This window comes from Lynx rufus, unplaced genomic scaffold (genome assembly GCF_022079265.1).
Source record: "Lynx rufus isolate CCGP_SWC_20201006 ecotype Redwood Valley unplaced genomic scaffold, mLynRuf1.p SCAF_2, whole genome shotgun sequence".
NCBI classification, from domain to species: Eukaryota; Metazoa; Chordata; class Mammalia; order Carnivora; family Felidae; genus Lynx; species Lynx rufus.
Window position 1 is genome coordinate 52,513,398 of NW_025814834.1, and position 23,528 is coordinate 52,536,925.

A 23,528-nucleotide genomic window follows, 5' to 3' on the forward strand; every position below is an offset into this window, starting at 1 on the left:
GAAAAAAAATTAAAAAAAAAAATCTCTTCCATATTAATCCCCAAAAATATTCCTGCAAAATAGCAATAAAAACAGCGACCTCTGCCTCTTTCTCATGGAAAGAACATGCAGCATACACTCGAAAAAATTGTCAAGTGAGTATCTAAGACAGAGGTAGAATTTGTGTCTTCCAGTCCAGGTCTGCATTAAAATAGATTTCCTGAGGTGCCTGGGGTGACTCAGTTAGTTGAGCAGCCAACTTCAGCTCAGGTCTCCCACTACCCATGAATTGGATGCTTCTGGAACCTACTGGGAAGACAATGCTCTGCTTCTCCCGGGGAACGGATGTAAGTAAACCTTGATAGAAGAATCAGGCCCACATCCTTGTTTTGGCTTTGCTAACCGGAAGAGTTAAATCAATTAAGTCATTTGTAATTAATAGTCCTGGGCATGATTTTTCACTCCTTTTTATAACCCCCCGCCCTTTTTTTAAATAAATTTCCTCATAGTTTTAGCTGTTTTAAGTTCAAGGTAAGTTTAATGTTTTGCAGGATGTGGCTGGGTATAACTGAACAACAGCACAAAATTCTACTCTGAGAAGGTTTTAAAGTGTCAACCATACACCCCGGAGAAAAAGAGAAGGATAAACATACAGAACACTAGACTGAGTTTCACTTCATTAAGAATTTAAAATTCACCTTTTGTCTTCTTGGATATCCAAAGGCCAATTAGAGATTAGGAGTTTTTCCAAGACATCCCATACCACAGAAGACCCCAAAGTTAACAGAATAACTGAATTTGCATGCATGGTCAAAATTTTGTCAGGTAAGGGAAAGGTTATTTGGACACTGTAGTGATCATTTTGGTTAGAAAAAGTGGAAAATGGAATGCATATATATTTAATTCTGAGTTTTCCAAGGATACATTTTTAGAATTTTAGTTCTGTTAAGATAGGTTTTAATGCTCTGTTGACATTCACCCCTAATTTTGCTCACTTCAGGTGTTAATGTCCCAACTCTGCTTACACTACTGCTACCTAACAATCTAGAATTTTCATGGGAAAAATTTTCAAAGTTAAGATACCAATCCCTTGTTGTTTCAAGGAATATATGTGAATTAAAAAAAATAAATAAAGACACAGTGAGTGGGAAAGATTTGCTTACACTTACACTTGAATCTTTCTAAATATTCTTGAAGGCTAAAGATAAAACAAGAAACCTAAACAGTTTTCATCTTCCCAGACTTTTCAATCTCAAGTTTTTCATCATAATTTCATGATTTTAAGTGTCCTCTATATTCTGGACATTAGACTCATTCATGTGGAGTTCAAAATATATTTAGTGCAAAAGTGGGTAATTATCAACTAAATTCTAGAATTATTCAAATGTAACCATACAAATTTCTATTCCAAAAAGTACAAAGCACATTTTTTGCACTCACACTACCACAACTGAATAAAAAAGAAATACTTTTAGTTAAAAATACAGCTATTTTAATAAGATTTCTTCTCCTCTCTCTGCATATGCAAAATTGAAAATTAAAAAAATATTAAAGGCATTCACTGTTTTTCTTGACCCAGGTAGTACCAAAATGATTCCTTACCTTGATAACACGGAGCTATTCTTTTGCTCAGTTCTGTTCGTAAATCAGGGGGCATTCCATAGCAAACACCCGTAGGGAGCTTATTTTCATTCTTTATATAAAATATATTTTTCCATCTATGCCCACAAGCCTGAATAAAACACAAATGTAGATCAAATGATGTGACCATCACACCCAGAATATCTGATCCCCTGATTTTCTGAGTGGACTAATCCCAATAGCATACCACGATGGAGCCATTTTCTCCTGGCTGTCTGGAAAGTGTGACCCCCAACCACTGATTGTCTCTTTCTTCCAGACATGTCTTTCCACAAGGTTCTCCAGTAGGGCTACCTACAGTATTTGGGGGGGAAAAATACCATCAGTTATCCTGAAAACCATAGGACAACAGAGAAAATAAACATGCTTATCCCCAAGTTTTCTCCTTCACCACATATAAAACGTCCTTGACGCCTGTTCCTCTATCACCTTATACTCAGTGCACAGTATGGGGGGGGGGGACAGTGAGTTACTCTGTGCCAACATAACTTTTCTCTCACCAGGTGGTTTGTGTTTGTAGAACACAACATCTCCAGCTGGTAACATCATGAAGCAATGGGCTCAATATAGAAGACGGGTAACCAACACGACTGGGGGTAGAGGGTGGCAGGGAGACCAGTTGAAACCCATACAGGCTGTGCAGATACAATTACAGGGTGTCATTTGTGGTAAAGAATGTGCCTTTGTTTTGACCATTTGGCTAGCATTACAGGCAACATTACCAGAGCACGTTTTCTTATATTAAAATTTTTGATTTCAAGTTTTTATTTGAATTCTAGTTAACATATGGTAAAATTGCTTTCAAGTGTAGAACTTAGTGATTCAACACCAGGTGCTCATCACAAGGGCCCTCCTTAATCCCCATCACCCATTTAGCCCAGCCCCACCCACCTCCCTCCATCAACCCTCAGACACTTTAAAGAACAAGCTATCAGAACACTTTCATTATTTTTTAAATGTTTACTTATTTTGAGAGAGAGAGAGAGAGAGAGAGGGAGAGAATGAGCAGGGGAGGGGCAGAGAGAGGGACACAGGAAATCCCAAGCAAACTTCACACCCTCAGCACAAAGCTGGATGTGGGGCTCGAATCTATGAACCGTGAGATCATGACCTGAGTTGAAACCAAGAGTGGGATGCTTAACTGACTGAGCAACCTGCGCGCCCCTATCAGAGCACCGTTAAAGACATTTCTTGCATTGAGACTTTAGGAATAAAAGACAAGAATATGGTCCTCAGAATTTAAGTCACATTCCAGCATTGAAGCTGGGAGGTGATGACTGAGCACATGGAAAGTGGCTGTGTCTAATTAGCAGCACATTAATAATGCCTAGCATTGAAGACAAACTGCCCTACAGTTTACATTTAGCTTATTGTGACTATTTTCCAAAAAAAAAAAAAAAAAAAAAAAAAAAAGACTGGAAAACTTGATTTTTTTCAGTAGTGAATAAAACACATGAAAAGGTACTTTGGCGGGGCTCCTGGGTGGCTCAGTCCATTAAGCGTTCAACTGGACTCTTGATTTCCGCTCAGGTCATGATCTCAGGGTTTTAGAGTTTGAGCCCCTTACCAGGCTCTCTGCTGTCAGTACAAGCCTGCTTCGGATCCTGTCTCCCACTCTCTCTGTCCCCCCCCACTCATGCTTGCACTCACAAGCATGCTGTCTCTCAAAAATAAGTAAACAAAAAAAAAAGTTATTTAGAGGCATCTGGGTGGCTGAGTCGGTTAAACGTCTGACTCTTGACTTCGGCTCAGGTCATGATCTCACGGTTTCTAAGTTTGAGCCCAGTGTTGGGCTCTGTGCTGACAGCTCAGAGCCTGGAGCCTGCTTCAGATTCTGTGTCTCCCTCTCTCTGCCCCTCCCCTGTTCATGCTCTGTCTCTGTCTCTCTCTCTCTCTCAAAAATAACTAAAAAAAAAAAAAAAAAAAAAGTTATTTAAAAAGGTATTTAGGCAAATGCATGAATAGCCAGAAAACCAAACATAAATATTTTCATGGGCAATATAGCACTTCTAAACTGTACAAAAGAAAGGGATCTTCCCAATGATAATTTTTTTTTCTTTTGCTAGAGTGACTTCTTTGCTTTATAGCTAGAATCCTATTAACATGCTTTAAAGTAAGTGATTTTGGGGTAGAGTAAGATGTAGTATCTTAGGAATCCTTTCACTGACCTTAGGTCTACCCTCTTCAATTGCCATGTGAGAGTTCCATTGCACCTGAACTGAATTCCAAAGGCAGGTGATTACATTTTCATCAGCTTAACTGGATAAGGATGTGGAACTTGGGTTTGTTTACTTAACTCTTAACACTAGTCACTTGTACCACTTTATCATATATTTATAGCGACCATTCTCAAAATCATCAGGCACTCCATCTCCTATAACCTTGACATAAAGCTTCCCGGGCAAACTCATACTAACTACATAGATAAGGCTAGTATTTTGAAAGTGAAATTATTTGCAGCAATGTCCTGAGTAGGAGGAAATTTTGTCTCAGTGAGAATGGGAAGATGTTTGTGTATACATTTGTTCTCCAAAATGCTGTTCAGGACAAACAGTAAAACCCTTCAACACAGCTGAACTGAACCAAGTTTCCTAGCTGCTCCCCTGAAGGTTCTGATTCAGTAAGTCCAGGTGAGGCCCAGACTACCCCAGTTGACTCTCATGGTCTGGAATATTGTTCCAATAGAATGTGGATAAGGGTTTTCTGGCCAGGCTTCTTACAGAGTTTTCTACCAGACTTCCACATCTTGGTAGCGGCTCCCCGGAGCACTGGACTTGAAAATGATTAAGTATAGGTCTGAAAAAATAATGCTATTGATAAGCAATGTGTACCTGGAATGAAACGGGGGTCTGCTGCAGCCCAAACCTTGATAAAAGACAGTCCAGGGAGACACAGAAGATCCCCATGTTAAAAGTAATGAAGAAAGGGAAAAAGAAAGAAAAGGAGAGAGAAGGAGGGAGAAAGACCATTGTGAGTGTTGGGTGGGTAAGGTCTAACAGAGTTAGCATGGCTACATGATGCCAACCTAGTTGAAAAAAAGTGAAAAAGACAGTGACAAACAAAATTTTAACTCACTGTGATGCAGCTTCCAGTTTAAATTTTTCACCAGAACTACCCATTATTTTTGCCAATGTCAAAAATAGATAAATGGTAGGTTCTGTCTACCTGAAGGTGAAGTTCCTAATTACCACAACAGACATCTAAATAAACTATCTTCTCTGAAAACACCAAAGCCTTTGTAAAACTGGCACGTGGTTGACTAAGGCACCTGAGCAAGAGGATAATTAAGGACAGGAGAGAAAGGAGGTCAGAAATAACACCTGATCGCTGTTTTCATCATGATTGCACAACTGAATACAGCCAATAGTTAGAAACAAATTTACCGTTCTGGAGCTGCTACCCCAAAGTTAAATAAATATGCAGTAATTCAGAGCTGCACAAAATATCCTGTAAGTTGCTCGATAAAAATGGCCAAAAAGTTCGTCTGTGAACTGTGAACTTCCGTCAAGTTTAAAATGAAAACCAGCGCCTGAGGGGCTCAGTCAGTTGAGCTTCCGACTTCGGCTCAGGTCATGGTCTCGCAGTTTGTGGGTTTGAGCCCCGCGTTGGGCTCTGTGCCAACAAACAGCTCAGAGCCTGGATCCTCCTTCCGTGTGTGTCTCTCTCTCCCCCCCTTCCCCTGCTCATGCTCTGCCTCTGTCTCTCAAGGATGAATAAATGTTAAAAAAATGAAAATGAAAACCAGAGAAACTGTTGTGTTAAGCCATTTCCTGGAGCCACAGAGGATTCCACTTTGCATCAGCTTCACCCGGTGACGCGGCAGAATCATCACTGCTCAGAGCTTCATCCAGCGTAGCCAAACAATTCATGTTCCCACCTCTCTCCAGGTCACTTCCCGCAAATGTTTTTCTCTCCACATCTTTGTGTAGTTCTCAGACCTCTGGACTTACACCAACCACCCCCCACCTCCCACCCGCTGCCGCTCAGGCCTTGGGCCTGAATGACGCTACTGACTTTCCTGGTTCTTCAGCTTGCAGAGGGCAGATCATGGGACTTTCTCTGCCTCCTAACTGAAGGAGCCAATTCCCATAATAAATCTCTTCTTATATCTACCTACCTACCTATTATCCTCCCACCCTACTGGTTCCATTTCTCTGGAGAACTCTGATACAACTACAGTTATTTATTCACAGCTAGCCTACTTCCCAAACTTAGTCACTAACAACCTAGTTCATCACGTCTAGGACCACATCTTGCTCACCATTATCCCGCCCCCAACACAGACCCCAGGAACATGTGCTGAAAATGGGTCAGTAAATTAAAAAAACAGTTCAGGGCGCCTGGGTGGCTCAGCCAGTTAAGTACCCAACTCTTGGTTTTGGCTCAGGTCTCCATCTCACGGTTTGTAAGATCGAGCCCCGTAGCCGAATCTGATTCAGCTGACAGCACCAAGCCTGCTTGAGATTCTCGCTCTCTCTCTGCTCCTCCCCCCCCACCCTCGCTCACACATGCAGGCTCTCTCTCAAAATAAATAAGTGAACATTAAAAAAAAAAATAGTTCAAAGCTTCCATGGTAGTTTAAGTATCTTCTATTCGTGTTTCATATTTTAATGGGAGACATGTACAAAAGGATGAATGCATAGGCAGAAAGAAAATTCACAAAGTCATGAAACAACTATTCTTTCAAATGAGAAATAAAAACTAATTCCATTAAGTGAACACACACTCACATTTGTATAGGCTTCTCCTTCCCACTTCCAGACACTGCTTTTGCCCCGGAGGCAGCACCCAACAGCGAAGGTCCTGCCAAGCTACTCTCTGCACTGGTTTCAAGACAGGATCCATTCAAAGAACAGCCTGTCGGGGCGCCTGAGTGGCTCAGTCGGTTAAGCGTCCGACTTCGGCTAAGGTCATGATCTCGCAGTCCATGAGTTCGAGCCCTGCGTCGGGCTCTGTGCTGACAGCTCAGAGCCTGGAGCTTGTTTCAGATTCTGTGTCTCCCTCTCTCTCTGGCCCTCCCCCGTTCATGCTTTGTCTCTGTCTCAAAAATAAAAATAAATGTTAAAAAAAAATTAAAAAAAAAAAAAAACAAAGAACAGCCTGTCAGTCATCATCACTGCTCTGGGTCTTTTCTTCAACTCAAGGAAGTTTTTACCCTTGTCTTCTGGAGTGCTTGCAGAATCATGTCGGAGAAGCAAGACCTCTGCATCGTCAGCCTATGCTCAGGACCATCTTCAGCTCTCTCCCTTAACCTTGCCTGCCTGAGTTCACGCCTCTAGCACGTGGTTCTCAGCCTTGACCAGACATTAGGATCACCAGGGAGGAGTTCCAAATAAGTACCAACACCTGGTCCCCACTTTCTGGAGGCTCAGATCTGATGTGTCCTAGACGTAGAGATTTTGAAAGGCTCCCCAGACAGGTGTGTGTAACTGGGCTTGTGCTCTACAATGTTAATGATTGTGCCTTCTCCTGGACTACATCGTATCTGAAAATACTCTATTTTCAAAATACTAGTACTAGCTTTTTGTCCTCCTTGGTTTCAGCTAGATACTGAAATAGGATATCAAGTGTTAAGCAAACTTTCTTCATGTGGAAATACAGAATTTGTAATGTGTCAGAAATGATTATTAGAACTGTCATGAGTTAAGTTAATTCTCGTGAATTTCCCTGACATAACATCATAAATAAACTCAGATTATCTTTATATTTTATCCAAATGTCATACTGAAATGATTTGTAAGCAGGTTTTCAACTCAGCTCATACATTTCTAATCTAAACTCTTAGTAAATCAAATCAGCTTCATAATTGAAAAAGTACTTTACATGGTTTCACATAAAGGAGGGAAGCCAAATTAACATGTGATAATTTCCCATGCTTTTATACAACTACAATGACTAATCTTAGCAAAGTTGATTGCATTTTTTCAGTATATATTAAAAATACGAAACCACATAAAACCATATCCTTTATTCCAAAAATGAGGCTAGTTTTGCTTTTTCCATTCTTTTTCATTTGTGAAGGAACATACAAGAAGTGTGCTTGTTACTTAAATTTTTTTATTTCTATCTGCTGATTTGGGTTTTTTAAAAATGCTTATTCATATATTTTTAAGAGAGAAAGAGCAAGGGAGGGGCCAAGAAAGAATCCCAAGCAGGCTCTCCACTATCAGCACAGAGCCCGACTCAGAGCTTGAACCCATGCACGGGAGATCACGACCTGAGCCGAAATCAAGAGTTAGACCCACTGAGCCCCCCAGGAACCACCACCCGCCCCCCCCCCCGCCATCTGCTGATTTTCTATCCGTAAATCCACATGTGTATAAATGTGAACAAGCAGTTAAATTTGTTAGATGAATATAAGTACATTCGTCACCATCCCTGTATGTGTTGTTACTTGTATCACCAGTTTTCACATCATCGCTCAAGTGCCAAAGTATGACAGACCATGGAAGACTAGATATTCAATCTTGAATGTCACCTCATGAAGGCAGGTTGGCTATTTTGTTGACTGCAACATTCCCACAGAACAGGACCTTATGGACAGTAGGCAGGAGCGAAATACGTATCTGCTGAGGGAGGTAATACCTTTTACCGTCAAATCTTGAATGATGATATGCCTACAAAATTTTCACCAAACTCTCAGGGATTTAAGCTTTGGAGAGGTCTTCTTCCTTCACTACTCTGTCTCTCTCCTGAAATATTAACTCCCTTAAGTATTAAGACAGTAACAGATGGTCTGAAGGGAAACCACATTTACAGGTTTGAAGATCTTTACAATGTGTGCTCTGGGAATAGGACGATTTAAGGCTGAAAATCAGCTGGGGCCTCCAGGAGATGCCTATCTCAGAGGGTTTCTGTGAGGATTTGGGGGAGTAAATGAGATACCCAGGAAGTGCTTGCGTCAGAGCCCGGCAGAGGAAGCACGCAAATGATAGTTGACGTTGACATTATTATTACTTTAAGGATTAAACTAACCATGTTTAAGCTGCATGTATGTCCTTTCATATATCATCCTCCATAAAATATTTATGGCACATCGCGGTCAGGCCCTATCATTCACATTTCACTCATTTAATTTTCACGGGAGCAGCAGAGGACTACGTTATCATCCCATTTTACAGATGAGCAAATTGAATCTTAAGGAAGGAAGGTAACTTCCTTGAATCCATGGGGCTGATAAATGAAAAAGATTAGAATACAAAAGTCAAAAACTTGTCAGAAATCGAAGACCTCTGTTATTTCACACTACTCCATGGTGTATACAATAGAACTCTACAAATATTTCAGAGGTGTGAATTAACTGAGATCAATTTCACTTTCTAAATCTTTTGTTTCAGCTTCAAATGTGTAAAATACCACAAACCTGCCCATAGACTGTTGAGTCAACTGTCCAGTGCTCAAGAAAAATGTCACTGACTTAGTCCCTATCTCATCCCGCCCTTTTCCTCAATTTGGATCAGTTCTCAGTATGTTGGCATTTCCACTGAAGAAGGCCCAAGGGGAAAGATCAGACCCCAAGTTCTTCTTTCTATAACTTGTTGAGAACTTGGGTGAAATACTTTGTGAGTGAGAGAGCCTGGGACTTTTGCATGCAATGACATGTTTGGTTTATCTGCCTGCGTCACACTGCTGTGGCTTCCCCGTTAGGGGAAGCACTCAGTCTGACATTCTCCATACTACAACAACATACACATTTATCTGACCTTTCCAAAATGTGATGTTAATTTTAAGTTTCAGAAAAATATTGAAAGCCCTTCCCCCACCAATTACTTTTTTTTTTAAGTTGAAGTTCTTTTCCATTGAAAGATGAGTCCTGTATTTTTCAAATTTTTCTTAAATAATCCTGAAGAATGGATGAACATTGTTCTCTTCTCTGTTGTATAAAGAGTCATTTCTTCAGCATATCTTTATTTGTAGAAGCAATAGTTATCGAGTAAAATTAATCACATAATTCTTTCTCTACCTAAATTCAGAATATCAGAAAAACATATGGGATTAAACTGAAAAATTCAATTCAAATATGAAGAGTATAAAATATACCATTGGAGGGTTATGAGGATTATATAAAATTTACTCTTAACAGATACAAGACTGCCTGGTACCTAGTAGGTGTTCATTAAATGGGAAATGCTTCTGTTCCCCAACATCCCCCATTATTACATTGATTTGGACTTCACCAGCAGAGGGCGCTCACAGTGCTGTGAGATTGGATCAGCGGCCTTCTGCTCCTTAAGCCAAGTGGCCCCTTTTAGTTTTTCTTATCAAATTATAATTACTATTAAATCCATTATTTTTACTATATTAAACTATGTACTTTTCCCACACACCAAATAAGATGTGGCGATGATGCTTCTAAAAGATAACAGTGATGTTTATGAACTCAGTAGCAATAACAATAATTTTGAGTCATGAAAAGGAAAATATCCAGGTTTTAGAGATGATATGGGACGTGACAGTACTGAACTTCCAAGACCATTTCCTCCAGCTTGTCTGGAGTCAAGATATAAAAATAAGCAAACAAGAGGCAAGATATCAAAATAAACACCAAAATTAAAAACCAGTCTCAAAGTATTTTCTTTTGGGGAAAACACGTATTTACATGCCATATTCTCAGGCTTCCTGGTCCTTATCTGACAATGACTGATCATCACACTCAGTTTAGGTGAGACAGGGCTGATATAACCATAGGGCTGAAAAAGCCTGCTATTTGAGTCTTGTGTTTCATTTTATTTAATAGCCCTTTTTTACTTTATAATTTTATTTATTTTACTTTTTTGTATTCAGAAAGAGGTGGATGTCCCCAAGCAGAAGAGCCAAGTTTTGGGGTTGCAATTTTATAAATCTGGGTTGATCCTGAGTCATCACTAGACCTCAAAGTTCTAGAAAACCAGGTCACTTATGAGCTTAATTCTAGGTTCGGGTTCTCCTCCAGGGACTTTAGGCCCAAACTTCTTCAAATTCCTACAGAAAACCTAAACAAGTTTTATTTTTATTTTTATTTTTTACTAACTACAGCAGAAAAGTGTACCACAACTGACACATTTGGTGAGCATAATTTAAAGAGGCACTGTTGTCTTACAACAACAACTAATATTTATAAAATGCTTCCTATATACCCAAGCACACTTGTAATACATGCAAGCATATATGAACTCATTTAATTTTCATTATAGCCTTATGAGCAGATATTGTTATTATCATAATCCAAATTTTACAGAGGGAGAAACTGAAACAAAGGGAGATTAAGCATCTTGCTCAAAGTGGGAAAGGAAGGATTCAAGTCCATGCTGTCAACCGCCACCCTATACTACCCTTCAATGATTGCTATTAGTACTTTTCCCTGTGAAGCAGGGAAAGAATCCAAATATTGACATTATTAATAAACCTATACTAATTCACTGTCTATAATAACCTACTATTATAACACTAATTTCCAATATTAGGAAATAAGGAAAGAAAATTCTCTATTTCCATGGTTTGCAATTCATCTCTTGGACTTAGGGGTTCATCTGAAAGACTATCACTAATATATGGATACCATTTTGAGTGTTTTTGAAACAAGAACAATACAAAAGTGTAAAATAGAAAACAAAAACAAAAACAAAACCTCCAGGAAAACCTGCCCTCACTCAATGGTAGGTGGTCAATATCGAATCACTGTGCTTGGTTTTGGAATTTACACGGTAGGACGGAGGAGGTCCGGAGGATGCAAGGTCTGAAGTACATGAAAGAAAAGTCAGTCAGGAACTCCATGGCATCATCCAGTAGAGGGTCAGACTGAGATGAGGAGTTAGGGATGTCAGAAGACATGTCTCTGTCCAAGGTTTAAAGGATGGGATAAGATGTTACGGAGACAACGGTTTGTAGGCAAAGTGATGTGCTCAAGAATAGTAGAAAGCTTTCACAAGAAACCAAGAATGGTATCAGGTGAGGTAGACCTAGAATGATTTCACAAATGTAGTGTATACGTTGAAAGAATCTATATAGGGTGTAATGTTAAAAGGGCACCTCTAATCCATTTCACACAATATTTCCCATAAAAGAGATTCAACAACTAAGTCTGCATGCTTACTCTTTCTGAATGTATTTATTGTGAATTATGGTATTTCAAATAATTTACAAGAAAAAGATTCCTTCCCCCCGCCCAATTCTTGGGGGTTAACAGAACAGACATCAGATATCAGAACAAACACACTGCATCACTGACCACCTGTAAGTCCACTTCCATGGTCCCTTTTGATGCTTCCAGCTATCTTAAAAAAAAAAAAAAAAAAAGCCCTGTTTTTAAAATTTTTTTTTTCAACGTTTATTTATTTTTGGGACAGAGAGAGACAGAGCATGAACGGGGGAGGGGCAGAGAGAGAGGGAGACACAGAATCGGAAACAGGCTCCGAGCCATCAGCCCAGAGCCTGACGCGGGGCTCGAACTCACGGACCGCGAGATCGTGACCTGGCTGAAGTCGGACGCTTAACCGACTGCGCCACCCAGGCGCCCCAAAAGCCCTGTTTTTAAAGATGGTCAGTTCCAAGCTCCCTATCTCAGGAGTGCCCATTATTGTTTAGATTTCCTGGTATGAGCAGGCAGGATCTCTGGAAACCAAGGCTGGCCCAGACCTCCTGGGATGATGCTCACGTGTGCAGCAGAGGAATCACCCAAATCTGAGAAATGTATCCATCCATTTCACATTTATTGAGCTTTTACTACACTCTCGTCAAAACTGGTCAGAACTGGCTTAACGACTCAGGTATCTGCTCTTCCAGGAACCCTTCCTTCTCTCATCACCCAAACAATTTCCTCTCCCCACTGTGTCTCCATCATCACGTTTATTGCATATTCTCATAATTAATGATCTAACGTTTACCTGTCTCTCATCATTTAAACTGAATTCTTTGCGAGCTTCAAAGTCTTACTCAACTTTGTATTCCCAGTACCTGGCATAAGTAATCAATAAAATGTGTTTAGGGGCGCCTGGGTGGCGCAGTCGGTTAAGCGTCCGACTTCAGCCAGGTCACGATCTCGCGGTCCGGGAGTTCGAGCCCCATGTTGGGCTCTGGGCTGATGGCTCAGAGCCTGGAGCCTGTTTCCGATTCTGTGTCTCCCTCTCTCTCTGCCCCTCCCCCGTTCATGCTCTGTCTCTCTCTGTCCCAAAAATAAATAAACGTTGAAAATGTGTTTAATCAATGAAGGAAGAAACCAGATAAAAAAAGTTGTTGACACCTGCTACCAATATTTTCTCGCTCCTCACTTCTCAACTCTCTGTAGTCTGGCTTCACCACTAAAATTGGTCTGACCAAAAGGTTATTCATGAACAGTTTCTCTCTATATTCAATGAATCTCTTAAGTTCTTACCTTGCTTGACCTCTTGGCAACTTTCGATACTGCCAACCACTCATCTCTTCTCAAGATCTCTCACCTTTTGACTTCCATAATGCCATACTGACCAGATTTCCTTGCTACCTCTTTGGCTCTTCCTTCTTAGTCATTTTCTCAGGCTCCTCTTTTCTTCTCCAGTTGTTTGAAACCATGGATGAATATTGGTGTCATCTGGGGACCTTTGGAAACCCTAATGCCCTACTAAGGATTCTGCATTCAATTCCATTTTGTAGAGGGTGGGGGTGGAAGAGTGGTTTCTACACCACCGACAAGCAATTTTCTGTCACTAGCTGGGTCAATTCACTAGCTACAACTCAACTCAATTCTAACACTATCTATCCAGAGATTGCACCCAATCCCACAGGTTAAGGACTTAGTCCTACAAGACTGCCCCTCTCCCAATACACATACACATACACACACAGACACTTCAGAGGCCAATTGAAAGTCTAGGTTGTCAGCTATACTTCTGGCCACCTGGTTCTCAGAGGTTCCAAATTCTCCATCCCTGGGTTTGATTGATTTGCTAGAGCACCTCACAGAACTCAGAAAGGCATTTTACTTACTAGATTACTAATTTATTATAAAAGGATATAACTCAGGAACAACCAAATGCATAGGGCAAGGCATGAGGAAAGTACTTTCTCTAAGTACTCCACTCTGTTCCCTAGCCCAGAAGCTCTCCCAACCCTGTCCTTTTGGGCTTTTATGGCCGCTTCCTTACACAGACATATCTGATTAAATCATTGGCCATTTGTGATTGATTCAACCTCCAACCCCACTCCACATCCTGAAGATTAGGGGGTAGGACAGAAAGTTCCAACCCTCCAATCATATGTTTGGCTCCACTGGCAACCAGCCCCCATCCTTAGGTAGGGTCCAAAAGCCACCTCATTAACAAAAGACACCTTTGTAACTTTCTTAGAAAATTTCAAGACTTTTAGGAGCTCTGTGCCAAAAACAGGGAATAAAAGCAAATATATTATTCTTACTATAAATCACAATGTCACACCTATCTAGACCCACCTGCAAAGATTTTTATTTATTTAGGATGAGAACTGGTACTCTTAAAGCTCTGCAGGAGAATCCAAGTTTCAGCTAGAGTTGAGCAGCACTGCTCAAGCCAATTGTCAAACTGTAGGAATCCTCTGGATCTATCCTGGACCCTCTGATCTATTCAGCCTAGAGTTTCCAAGTTAAACTCATTAACTCCCATGGTTTTGATTACCATCTCTATGTCAGTTGCAGTGAACTCTGAATTGCCAGTACAGACCTCTCCTGCCCAGCAGACCCATACATCCAACTGACTACTAGATATTTACCCCTATGTCTTCTGTGGCCAACACCATCATCCATCCAACAGCCCAGGTCGGAACCTTGGGTAACACCTTTGGAAACCTCCTTTTTCATCTCTCTCATTTAATAATTACCAAGTCCTATTGAGTCTGTCTCTTAAATAACAGTAGAATATCTATTTTGCTCCATTCTTGCTGCCAGTGCCTTAGTACAAGCACTTATCATAGGTAGCCTAAATTATAACAAAATCTTTCTACAACTGTCTTACTACCTTCAGCCTTGACTCATTTACTCCAAAGCATTCACTATTCTGCAACCAGAAGTATCTGTCTAAAACACAAATCTGATTAGGTCAGTCCCCAGGTTCAATTACCAGTGGGTAATTCATACTCCTTAAAGACAGCTCACAAAGTTGTATTAAAAATAATCTCCAACCTACCATCCACTTCATACTCCACAGTCCAGTCGTATGCGTATTTCTTGCATTTCAAAGATGCCATGCTCTCAAAGACTTCAGGTCTTCATACACACCGTTGGCTCTGTCTGGCACCCTTTCCCGTAAACCTCTGCCTCTAGCCAACCCCCGAGTTTTACTCAGTTCTCCAGTTGAACATCAGTTGCTCAGGAAGCCATCACCTTATTTTCTATTTCTAATTAGATTAGATGTTCTCACCCTACTTTCCTAGAAGAACCTGAGCTAGAGACTGTAAACCCCCCTGGGGGCAAGGACCGTGTTTCTTTCTTACATCCAAATTCTAGCCCTTTTGCAGTCCTCAGTAAATGACGGAAAGAATAAACAACCCACGTGTACAATGGATTGCCATATCTGGCCCTAGAACTGTTGCTAAGGGGAGATATTCTTAATCATTAGGAATATTAGTGGGTGACCAAGTAAACTCAAGGCAAAAAGCAAAATGCATTTAGAAAACCTCACCTCTCAAATTCAATGGCAAGCATTCTTTAAAGACGAAGTTTGGGAAATTTCTAGAAATCAGGGAACTTACGTTTCTTAACATGATAGTTTATTAATGAAGCTCTCTGTCTTGATTTTCTGCATGATTAGAACCTATGTTCAGGGACAAGTTTTCAAAATGACCAGTCTGTATCAGTTTCATAAGCTACAATTTAAAGAGTTTGCAAATGAAAAAGAAAAGTTATCAAGAACATTATTTGAAGTTGCAACATTGTTTGAAGTGTGAGGTTTGTTTGCCCTTCAATGTTAAGCTAATAATTCCTACAAATCAGGCAGAAGTGAGAATGAGGTAATCATTAGTTTAATGGCACAATGCTAATTAAATTCACCTCTTCCAAACAGGTTATTTAAAATGAGCCAGGAGGCTGACTAGGGTGATAAAATTCTAGAAAGAAATCTGAAGGGGAATAATGATGACTAACTTGCGATGGATCACTGTTCTTTCCAGTAAAGAAAAGAGAGGCACAAGCAAGAACCGTAAAGGTCTAGTAACTATACAGCACTTGTCTGGGAAAAAAAAGTGAAAGTCCTATTCATTTACACACAGACGCTGGGGAAGCACCTGCTACAAAGTTGGTGTTTTCTCATGCAGGGAATTTATAATTCTCTGGGGCAGTGCTGTCCAAAAGAAATTACTATATAAGCCATATGTGAAGTGTTCAATCCTATAGTAGCCACATTAATTTTTTTTAACATTTATTTATTTTTGAGCGACAGAGAGAGGCAGAGCATGAGCAGGGGAGGGGGAGAGAGAGAGAGAGATACAGAATTTGAAGCAGGCTCCAGGCTCCAAGTTGTTTGTTAGCAGAGAGCCCGATGCAGGACTCAAACTCACCAAACTGCAGGACCATGACCTGAGCTGAAGTCGGACACTCAACCGACTGAGCCGCCCAGGGGCCCCTATGGTAGCCACATTAAAAAGTAAAATAAACAAAATTAATTTAAAAAATCTCCTTTATGGGTCGCCTGGGTGACTCAGTCAGGTAAATATCCTACTTCAGCTCAGGTCATGATCTTGTGGTTTGTGGGTTTGAGTCCCACATCAGGCTCTGTGCTGACAACTCAGAGCCTGGAGCCTGCTTCAGATTCTGTGTCTCCCTCTCTCTCTGGCCCTCCCCCACTTGCGCTCTGTCACACTCTCTCTCAGAAATAAACATTAAAAAAAAATAAATAAAAATAAAAAATATACCTCATTTCACACACCCAAAATATTCTCATTTACATATGTAATCAATATTAAAATATTTATTTTGACATATAATTAATATCTAAAAAATTAATGAGTTATTTTAATTCTTTTTTTTTTTATACTAAGTCTTTGAAATCCAATATTACAGCACCTCTCGCTGCAAACTAGCTACATTTCATATGCTCAACAGCCACATGTGGCTACTGGCTACCATATCAGGCAGTGTAACCGTGTAACTTTAGACTTTTATTACCCAGATAAGTGTGTGTGTGTGTATGTATGTGTGTGTGTGTGTGTGTGTGTGTGTGTGTGAGTGTAGCAAGCATATAATGCTATTAGTGGTGACTCCAAAGTAATAAAAGACCTAAAATATCTTCTGAATAACCAAATAAAAACAATCTGTTTAGTATAATTTTAAAGTCATTTATGTATTTTATTATATTCTAATGCTTTGAATATTGGTAATCCATGGACAGTCTATGATTACATACAGTTCTGGAGTCATCTGTGATCACAGTTTCCTTTAAAAAAGCCTCAACAGGGGTGCCTGGATGGCTCAGTCGGTTAAGCGGCTGACTTCGGCTCAGGTCATGATCTCGTGGTCTGTGAGTTCAAGCCCCGCGTCAGGCTTTGTGCTGACAGCTCAGAGCCTGGAGCCTGTTTCTGATTCTGTGTCTCCCTCTCTCTCTGCCCCTTCCCTGCTCATGCTCTGTCTCTCAAAAATAAATAAATGTAATAAAAAACTTTTTTAATAAAAAAATAAAAGTAAATTAAAAATTTAAAAAGCCTGAACAAGAAGTGCCTGGGTGGCTCAGTCAGTTAAGTGTCTGACTCTTGACTTCAGCCCAGGTCATGATCTCATGGTAGTCAAATTGAGCCCTGAATGGGGCTCCACACTGAGCGTGGAGCCTGCTTGGGTCTCTCTCTCTCGCCCTCTCTCTCTCTCTCTCTGACCTTCCCCTACACACACTCTCTCTCAAAATAAATAAGTAAACATTTTTTAAAAAGCCTCAGCAAAGACACAGAACATCTGAGTGGAAAAGCAACTGGACATGTGAAGTCACTATGGCCTCCTCAGACACAAAGTGTTCATGAACATATCTGGGCTCAGGCCTTCCTGATGGGGACACCACCTTCCTTTGGCTGGCAGAGGGAAGGAGGGAAGAAGTGAGAGGAGAGACACTTCTTAGGCAGGCAGGGAGGTGGAGGAAGCCTGTTTGCACGCAGGATGCAAAGTGCCTCTTCTACAATGAATTCACTTCACTGAAAGGCGTATCTTACTCGCGACACCTTACACCCTGGACATTTCAGACCAACGGGCATCTGCTGCTCACTTCTGATTATGGCCACAGTGAATACACCACAGTGTGTGACAACATCATCCAGGGGTGGAGGCATGTAACGGGAGGGTATTGATCTCCTCTTTCAAGGGAGGAGTCCATCTGATTCAAACTTTGATCTGAAATTCTGAAACCTAAACACCAGTCCAAGTGAATAGTATTGAAATTACTAGGAGATGGGCACCGTTTTAAGAGACCTGCCAACTTCATTTCCTTCATAGTAAGTGAAGCCATTCCAAGTGAAAGAAAACACCTTACTGACATGGCAACCATAGCTCAATATTTAATTGTAAGATTTTGTTGGTTGAGTCAACAAGAAAATATTTCTCACCATGTTTCATCTCAACTGTTATCTCTTACTTTATGCATGTAACTTTTTTCTTTGTTTATTAATTACCTATTTATTACCCTCAACCTGACTATAACAGATAACATACAGATAGAGATTTAAGTAGAAAATAGAGACTAAAAGAAATAAATTAATGCTTTTTAAATATCTGTTCTATGTCAGGTATTGAGCTAAGCATTTTCTATACATTATAGTGACCCACATTTGAGACAGGAAAACTGAGGCAATCCTCATAATCTACAGAATTAGAATACTGTGTGTGTCCATAGTTACACAAATTTTTCTTAAAACTTCTTCACAGAAAATATTACATAGTTCACAAACCTGAAAATCCTTAAATGTCTTTCATGACCAATTTATTGTTTTCAGTGCTTCTCTGCTAGACTTCATCCCCAATCCCTTATTTTACAGCTTCAAGTGACTTGAGTTTGTTCTGAATGGAAACACGATTTCCTTATTTAAGGAACAGAAGGTATATTGTTTAAAATGTTATAGGAGAGGCAACTTCAGTCAATTCTTTTGCAAATATGCCAAGCTATTACCAAGGCTATAAGTGTTTCAACCAATGGATTGACTGAAAATCTTGTCTTCTTTTTTGCTGTTTATCTCCATCAATATCTTTTTGCATTGACTGAAAATGTGAAAGTTAAAAATGTCATTTGGTGGGGCACCTGGGTGGCTCAGTTGGTTAAGCGTCTGACTTTGGTTCGGGTCATGATCTCACAGTTCATGAGTTCAAGCCCTGTGTCAGGCTCTGTGCTGACAGCTCAGAGCCTGGAGTTTGCTTCGGATTCTGTGTCTCCCTCTCCCTCTGCCCCTCCCCTATTCTCTCTCTCTCTCCCTCTCTATCAAAAATAAATTTTAGAAAATGTCATTTGACTTATCATTTCTAATTATTCTCCTATTCATCAATCAGGTTGATGACAATCAAACTTCCACTTTGCCTTTGTTCGTTTATCCATCCAATAAATCTTCGCTTAATTCATGCTTGTTCCGTATCTACCATGGATACATTTCTCTGAGGATGTTTCTATAGTCAATCTCTATGCTCCACATGCCCCCAAATTTAGGTTTTTCTTCCATTTTGACGGGCATTTTAATCTCAAATTGTGTGTAATATTATGACGTGATCTTTCCAGTGAAACACAGACATCTAGAAATAGATTCAGTGCCCTTCCAGACAGGAAGTAGGTACTAAAAGCCAGTAGTTATGATGCCATGGGTCAGGAAACCGTGACAGGACAACAGAAATGCAACTTGTCCTTGCTGAGACTTTGTCAAGATCCTCTGGCAGACCAACGCTGTGTCCTCCAGTCGCTAATTCTTCATCCCACAACTGTCTCATACAATGAGAATTAGGCTTTGCAGAATTATTCCAAATGGGTAGGTCTGTGAACGTGTTAGGCTTTCCTAGTCTGCCTTTTGGGGATGGAAGACAATTAATGAGAGGCTAGGGTTTATTCTACATGCTGCACACAACTGCTAGACTTTTATGGATGCTCTCTGAGTTATGGGCATACTCTCTTTGAATTCATTCTAAATGAGGGAAACCAGCTTCCCAGTTGGAGAAAAGGCAAGGACTACTCTAAAAAGAAAAAGGGATTAAAGATGCAGTAGCTTATCCCAATAGTCTATTTATGGCAAAGATAAATATGAAAAAGGTACCAGTTATAACCTTTTATTCACCATTCACAGAGAACATATCAGTACAGCAGACAACATATTGGACTCTTCATTTAATTTTGTCTGCACTGAAGACACACACAGGAAAGGAAAGGGCTTGGGCTTTGGAACCAAGCTGACTGGACTGACCTGAGATCCCATCTTTCACTCATTAGCCGAGTAACTTTAGAAAAAAATACTTGCAACCCTCTGAGTCACAGAATTTTCACGTGTAAAGTAGGAACAATGCCAACCATGACCCACTGGTGCTTTGAGGAGAAAAAAAATTAAGTAACATATACATATAGCAGTGTCTAACAGTGTTTGGAACAAGATAGGTCTAAATTAATATTAGTTCCCCTTTTTTCCTCCATGTGTCTACAAAACAAATTTGTTTTTGGCTTTGACATGTGAACTTTCTCCCCTCCCCCATGAAAACACATTTGTTTTTGCCTGTTTGTTTGTTAAATGGTTTTATTTATTTTTGAGAGCGACAGAGACAGAGTGCAAGCAGGGGAGGGGCAGAGAGAGAAAGCGAGACACAAAATCCAAAGCAGGCTCCAGGCTCTGAGCTGTCAGCACAGGATCCCACCTGGGACTCGAACTCACGAACAGCGAGATCATGACCTGAGCTAGTCGGCCGCTTAACCCACTAGACACCCAGGTGCCTCAAAAAACACATTTGTTTTCAAGTTGTCGCATAACTAAGAAGAGACATTAAGAAATGACTTCAAATAGATGTATTCATTTAACATGAGAGTTTGGGGAGAGAAAAATTGACAATTATATCTTAGTCCTCATTTAAATTATATTAACAATGGAGATGCCAATTTTTCCTTGTTCTCTTCTTTTACATTTCATATTCTACATAAAACTGTATCATTTTCTTTTTTAGAAAGTCCTTAGGCTAAATGTCAGGATATGGGATCAACTCCAACTGCTTTCCCTGATCTGTCCCTTAGCCTTTTCTTTAACAAGGCTGATAGGTCAAAGATGGAAATAAAATTCTTAAGTGATGGCTTAGCTGGATCCTGTCCCTAATGTGCTGAGAGACTTATTTAAAATGTGTCTTACATGAGGAGGAGAGAGGGAGAGGTGAAGAGAATGTATCATAAGGAACCTTCCTCTCCAGAGTTTTGCCAGAGTACTGCAATCATTCTCATAAGCAAAAGGGAGAAAAATGTTGGCAGAAAGAAGGCAGTCACTTTTACACTACCAAGGTTAGAATGGTTTTGAGGGAAGGGTGAAAATCACTCACTTTAAACTAGAATAGGCAACATGGAGTTTTCCACGACTTGTGCTACCCCAGGGTCACTCGCCCCTGGTCCCAGGCCCAACTCACCCAGCTGGAGCTGTTCGCACGTCAGGTCTGGATTCTCTCCGATCTTGCATCTGTAAATCGCGCCAGGATTGACCACTGAAGCGTTGGCGAGCCAGCTGGCGGTGGGCGCCCCCACTACGAGCCTAAAGCGAGAAACGTGCACGTGCACGCAGACGTGAGCCGTGCTGCCCACTGAACTCCTGGTCTCTACACGCTTGCAGCTGGCAGCGGGGCGATCCCCCCCCCCTCCTCCGCCCACCGCCTCGCGCACCGAACCGCCACCCCGGCCCCGCAGCTCCAGAGCCTTGCGCCAGAGCGCACCCGAGGCGTGCCACCCCGAGATCGGCTCGTTTCCCGAGCAGACCCTACGAGCTGGCCGTCGCAGCGCTCCCCTTCTGGCTCCTCCAGAGGGAGGAAAGTTTGAACCCGGCAGGGAATCCCTGAGGCGCCCTTCACTCGTGGCTCCCAGGTGCCCGGAGCGCCGAGCCCCACTCCACTCACCATCGGTTCGCCCCGTGGCTGTGCAGCACCACCGAATAACCGAACAGGGTGTTGGGGGGGCCCTGGTAGAGCAGCGCGCTCTCGGTGTCCACGTTGTAGGGGCGCCCGGTCGGGACGTCCAGGCACAGCAGCAGCAGCGGCAGCAACACCGCCTCCCGGACGGCGGCCCCTCGGGGACCCGGCCAGCACCTCGCTTCCCCAGCCATGCGCTCTCGGAGGGGAACATTCAACACCAAAAGGCCGCTGTCCCAAAGTTGCGCGGGATGAGACGGTCGGCCAAGGGGAAGAGCGCCCCAAGAGAAGTGCAGCGTGTCCGGCGCCGGCGGGCGGGAGGGAAGGAGGGAGGGAGGAAGGGAGGGACAGAGGAAGGGAGGGGAAGTCGGGCCGCCGCGGGCGGAGCAATCTGAGTTGATCTGGGATGCAGCACGCCCGCCGGGCCCCACGATCCGTTTCTGCAGCCGGGAGGTGCGGGCGCTCGCGCGGTCTCGGGGCGCCCGCCGCTGGGTGGGGTCCCGGGCGTGGTGCGGAGGAACAGGACCCTGCGCCGTCTCACCCCGCGCGTGGCTGTAGGGGGCGCTAGGGGACCTCCGCTGTGTCGGACGCGCGCCCGGGCCGGGGCCTCCAAGCCCGAGGAACGCGGGATGACTTCGGGCTCCCGGGCTTTGCAAGAGTGGAGCTGGAAGGGACACGGGACTTAGCCTTTTAACCTTAGTTAAGGCCTGCTTGCGGAGCGGCGTGGCCCCAACCTGCCCCGCGCGAGCACCGCTATGAGCGTAGGGTCTCCGTGGCCTGCCCAGCGTAGCCCAAAAAAAGCCAGCCACAAACTCTGGCACCAGGACGGAGGCAGGGAACCGTCTGGATCCTTCGTGGATAGTTCAGGTCTGTCTCTGATTTGCAGGGGCGTTAGCAACCGCTAGAGAAATTAACAAGAGGGCCGCAACTAGAAACAAAAAGAACTCCCTGAAAGCTCCTGAGGCATATTTTGGTGACAAAGACGTTATGGCTATTCACTTCAGGACTCAGTGCCCTGCACCCTTCTATGCCCACTTCCTTCCTCCCCAAGCTTCCTCTAAAGTACCGGCTGCGTTCCTGCGGCAGACTAGTGGTGAGCTGGTCAGGGTGAATGGCACAAGGTTTATTTCGGCTGTTGCTGAGTCCAACAGGGAGGCTGGGTTAGGGAAGCAATGACTTGCCTCACTTTAACGGATATCTCCTTCTGGTTCTTGAGGCTCCTACTTTCAGGTATCCATCATTGCCACCGGACACACCTGCCATCAGGGGTCTAGACCCACCCAGTATGAGGTGAAGAGACAGATACCATAAGAAGCCCCTGAAAATGCGCTGGAGACCCACAGCACTACATACCTGAAATGGGTGATGATTTTTATCCCAGTGCATTCCAGATGTGCCTTAAGTTTCCAGAGCAACCAGAAAGACGCCATAGATAGTTAAGCTGATATTTGCAGGTTCAGTTATTAATTATTGCTGTATGGATTTTAAAAAAGAAAGAAAAGAGGCTCATTAAAACCAAACAAATAGCACATCTTAAGTTGTAATGGCAGACGCATAATTAAAATACTTGTTCATCTTTTCAGCATATTTATTGAGCAGTCACTATGCTAAGCCCACAGGATACCACCGTGAGCAAAGCAGGACAAGCCTTCAGGAAAATTTTTAGCCAAGTGGACGATAGACAAACTTTGCATGACTAGGAAAAGTTCTGAATGCCTTGGGAACACTTTAAACGATAGTTTAAGGACAGAGGAGTGAGTTAGGCTGAGCAGTTCGAGAGGAGGGAGGAGGGATGTGCCCTGAAGGCCAGATAAAGGAACATGGAGAGGAGGCCTTGGCTGGATCATTTATCTGCCCACACACAGGTGAGTACTACAGGAAGCTGACTAGG

The 23,528-nt window shown here is 42.2% G+C and overlaps 2 protein-coding genes across 3 annotated transcripts in view; both read right to left on the bottom strand.

The window, feature by feature from the left end:
* ITGA4 (integrin subunit alpha 4) overlaps window positions 1–22,050 on the bottom strand; it is a 94,048-nt gene extending 71,998 nt beyond the window's left edge. Inside the window, exons 1-4 of one of the 2 annotated variants that reach the window (XM_047084266.1) lie at window positions 21,626–21,913; window positions 21,146–21,267; window positions 1,808–1,914; window positions 1,582–1,711 (exon numbers count right to left, since the gene is read on the bottom strand). In XM_047084266.1, coding sequence (XP_046940222.1) covers window positions 1,582–1,711; window positions 1,808–1,914; window positions 21,146–21,267; window positions 21,626–21,831 — 565 coding nt within the window. In that variant the 5' untranslated portion in view covers window positions 21,832–21,913. Of the gene's footprint in view, window positions 1–1,581; window positions 1,712–1,807; window positions 1,915–21,145; window positions 21,268–21,625 lie in introns of both variants that reach the window. The other variant, XM_047084267.1, reaches the window with a different exon arrangement.
* LOC124515411 (protein transport protein SEC31-like) lies at window positions 21,852–23,070 on the bottom strand. Its single transcript, XM_047084271.1, has 2 exons — window positions 22,991–23,070; window positions 21,852–22,301 (listed from the first exon to the last, which is right to left on the bottom strand). Exons 1-2 carry the CDS (start codon window positions 23,021–23,023, stop codon window positions 21,852–21,854), a joined length of 483 nt encoding a protein of 160 aa, XP_046940227.1. The 5' UTR covers window positions 23,024–23,070.
* Between the last annotated feature and the right edge of the window lie 458 nt (window positions 23,071–23,528).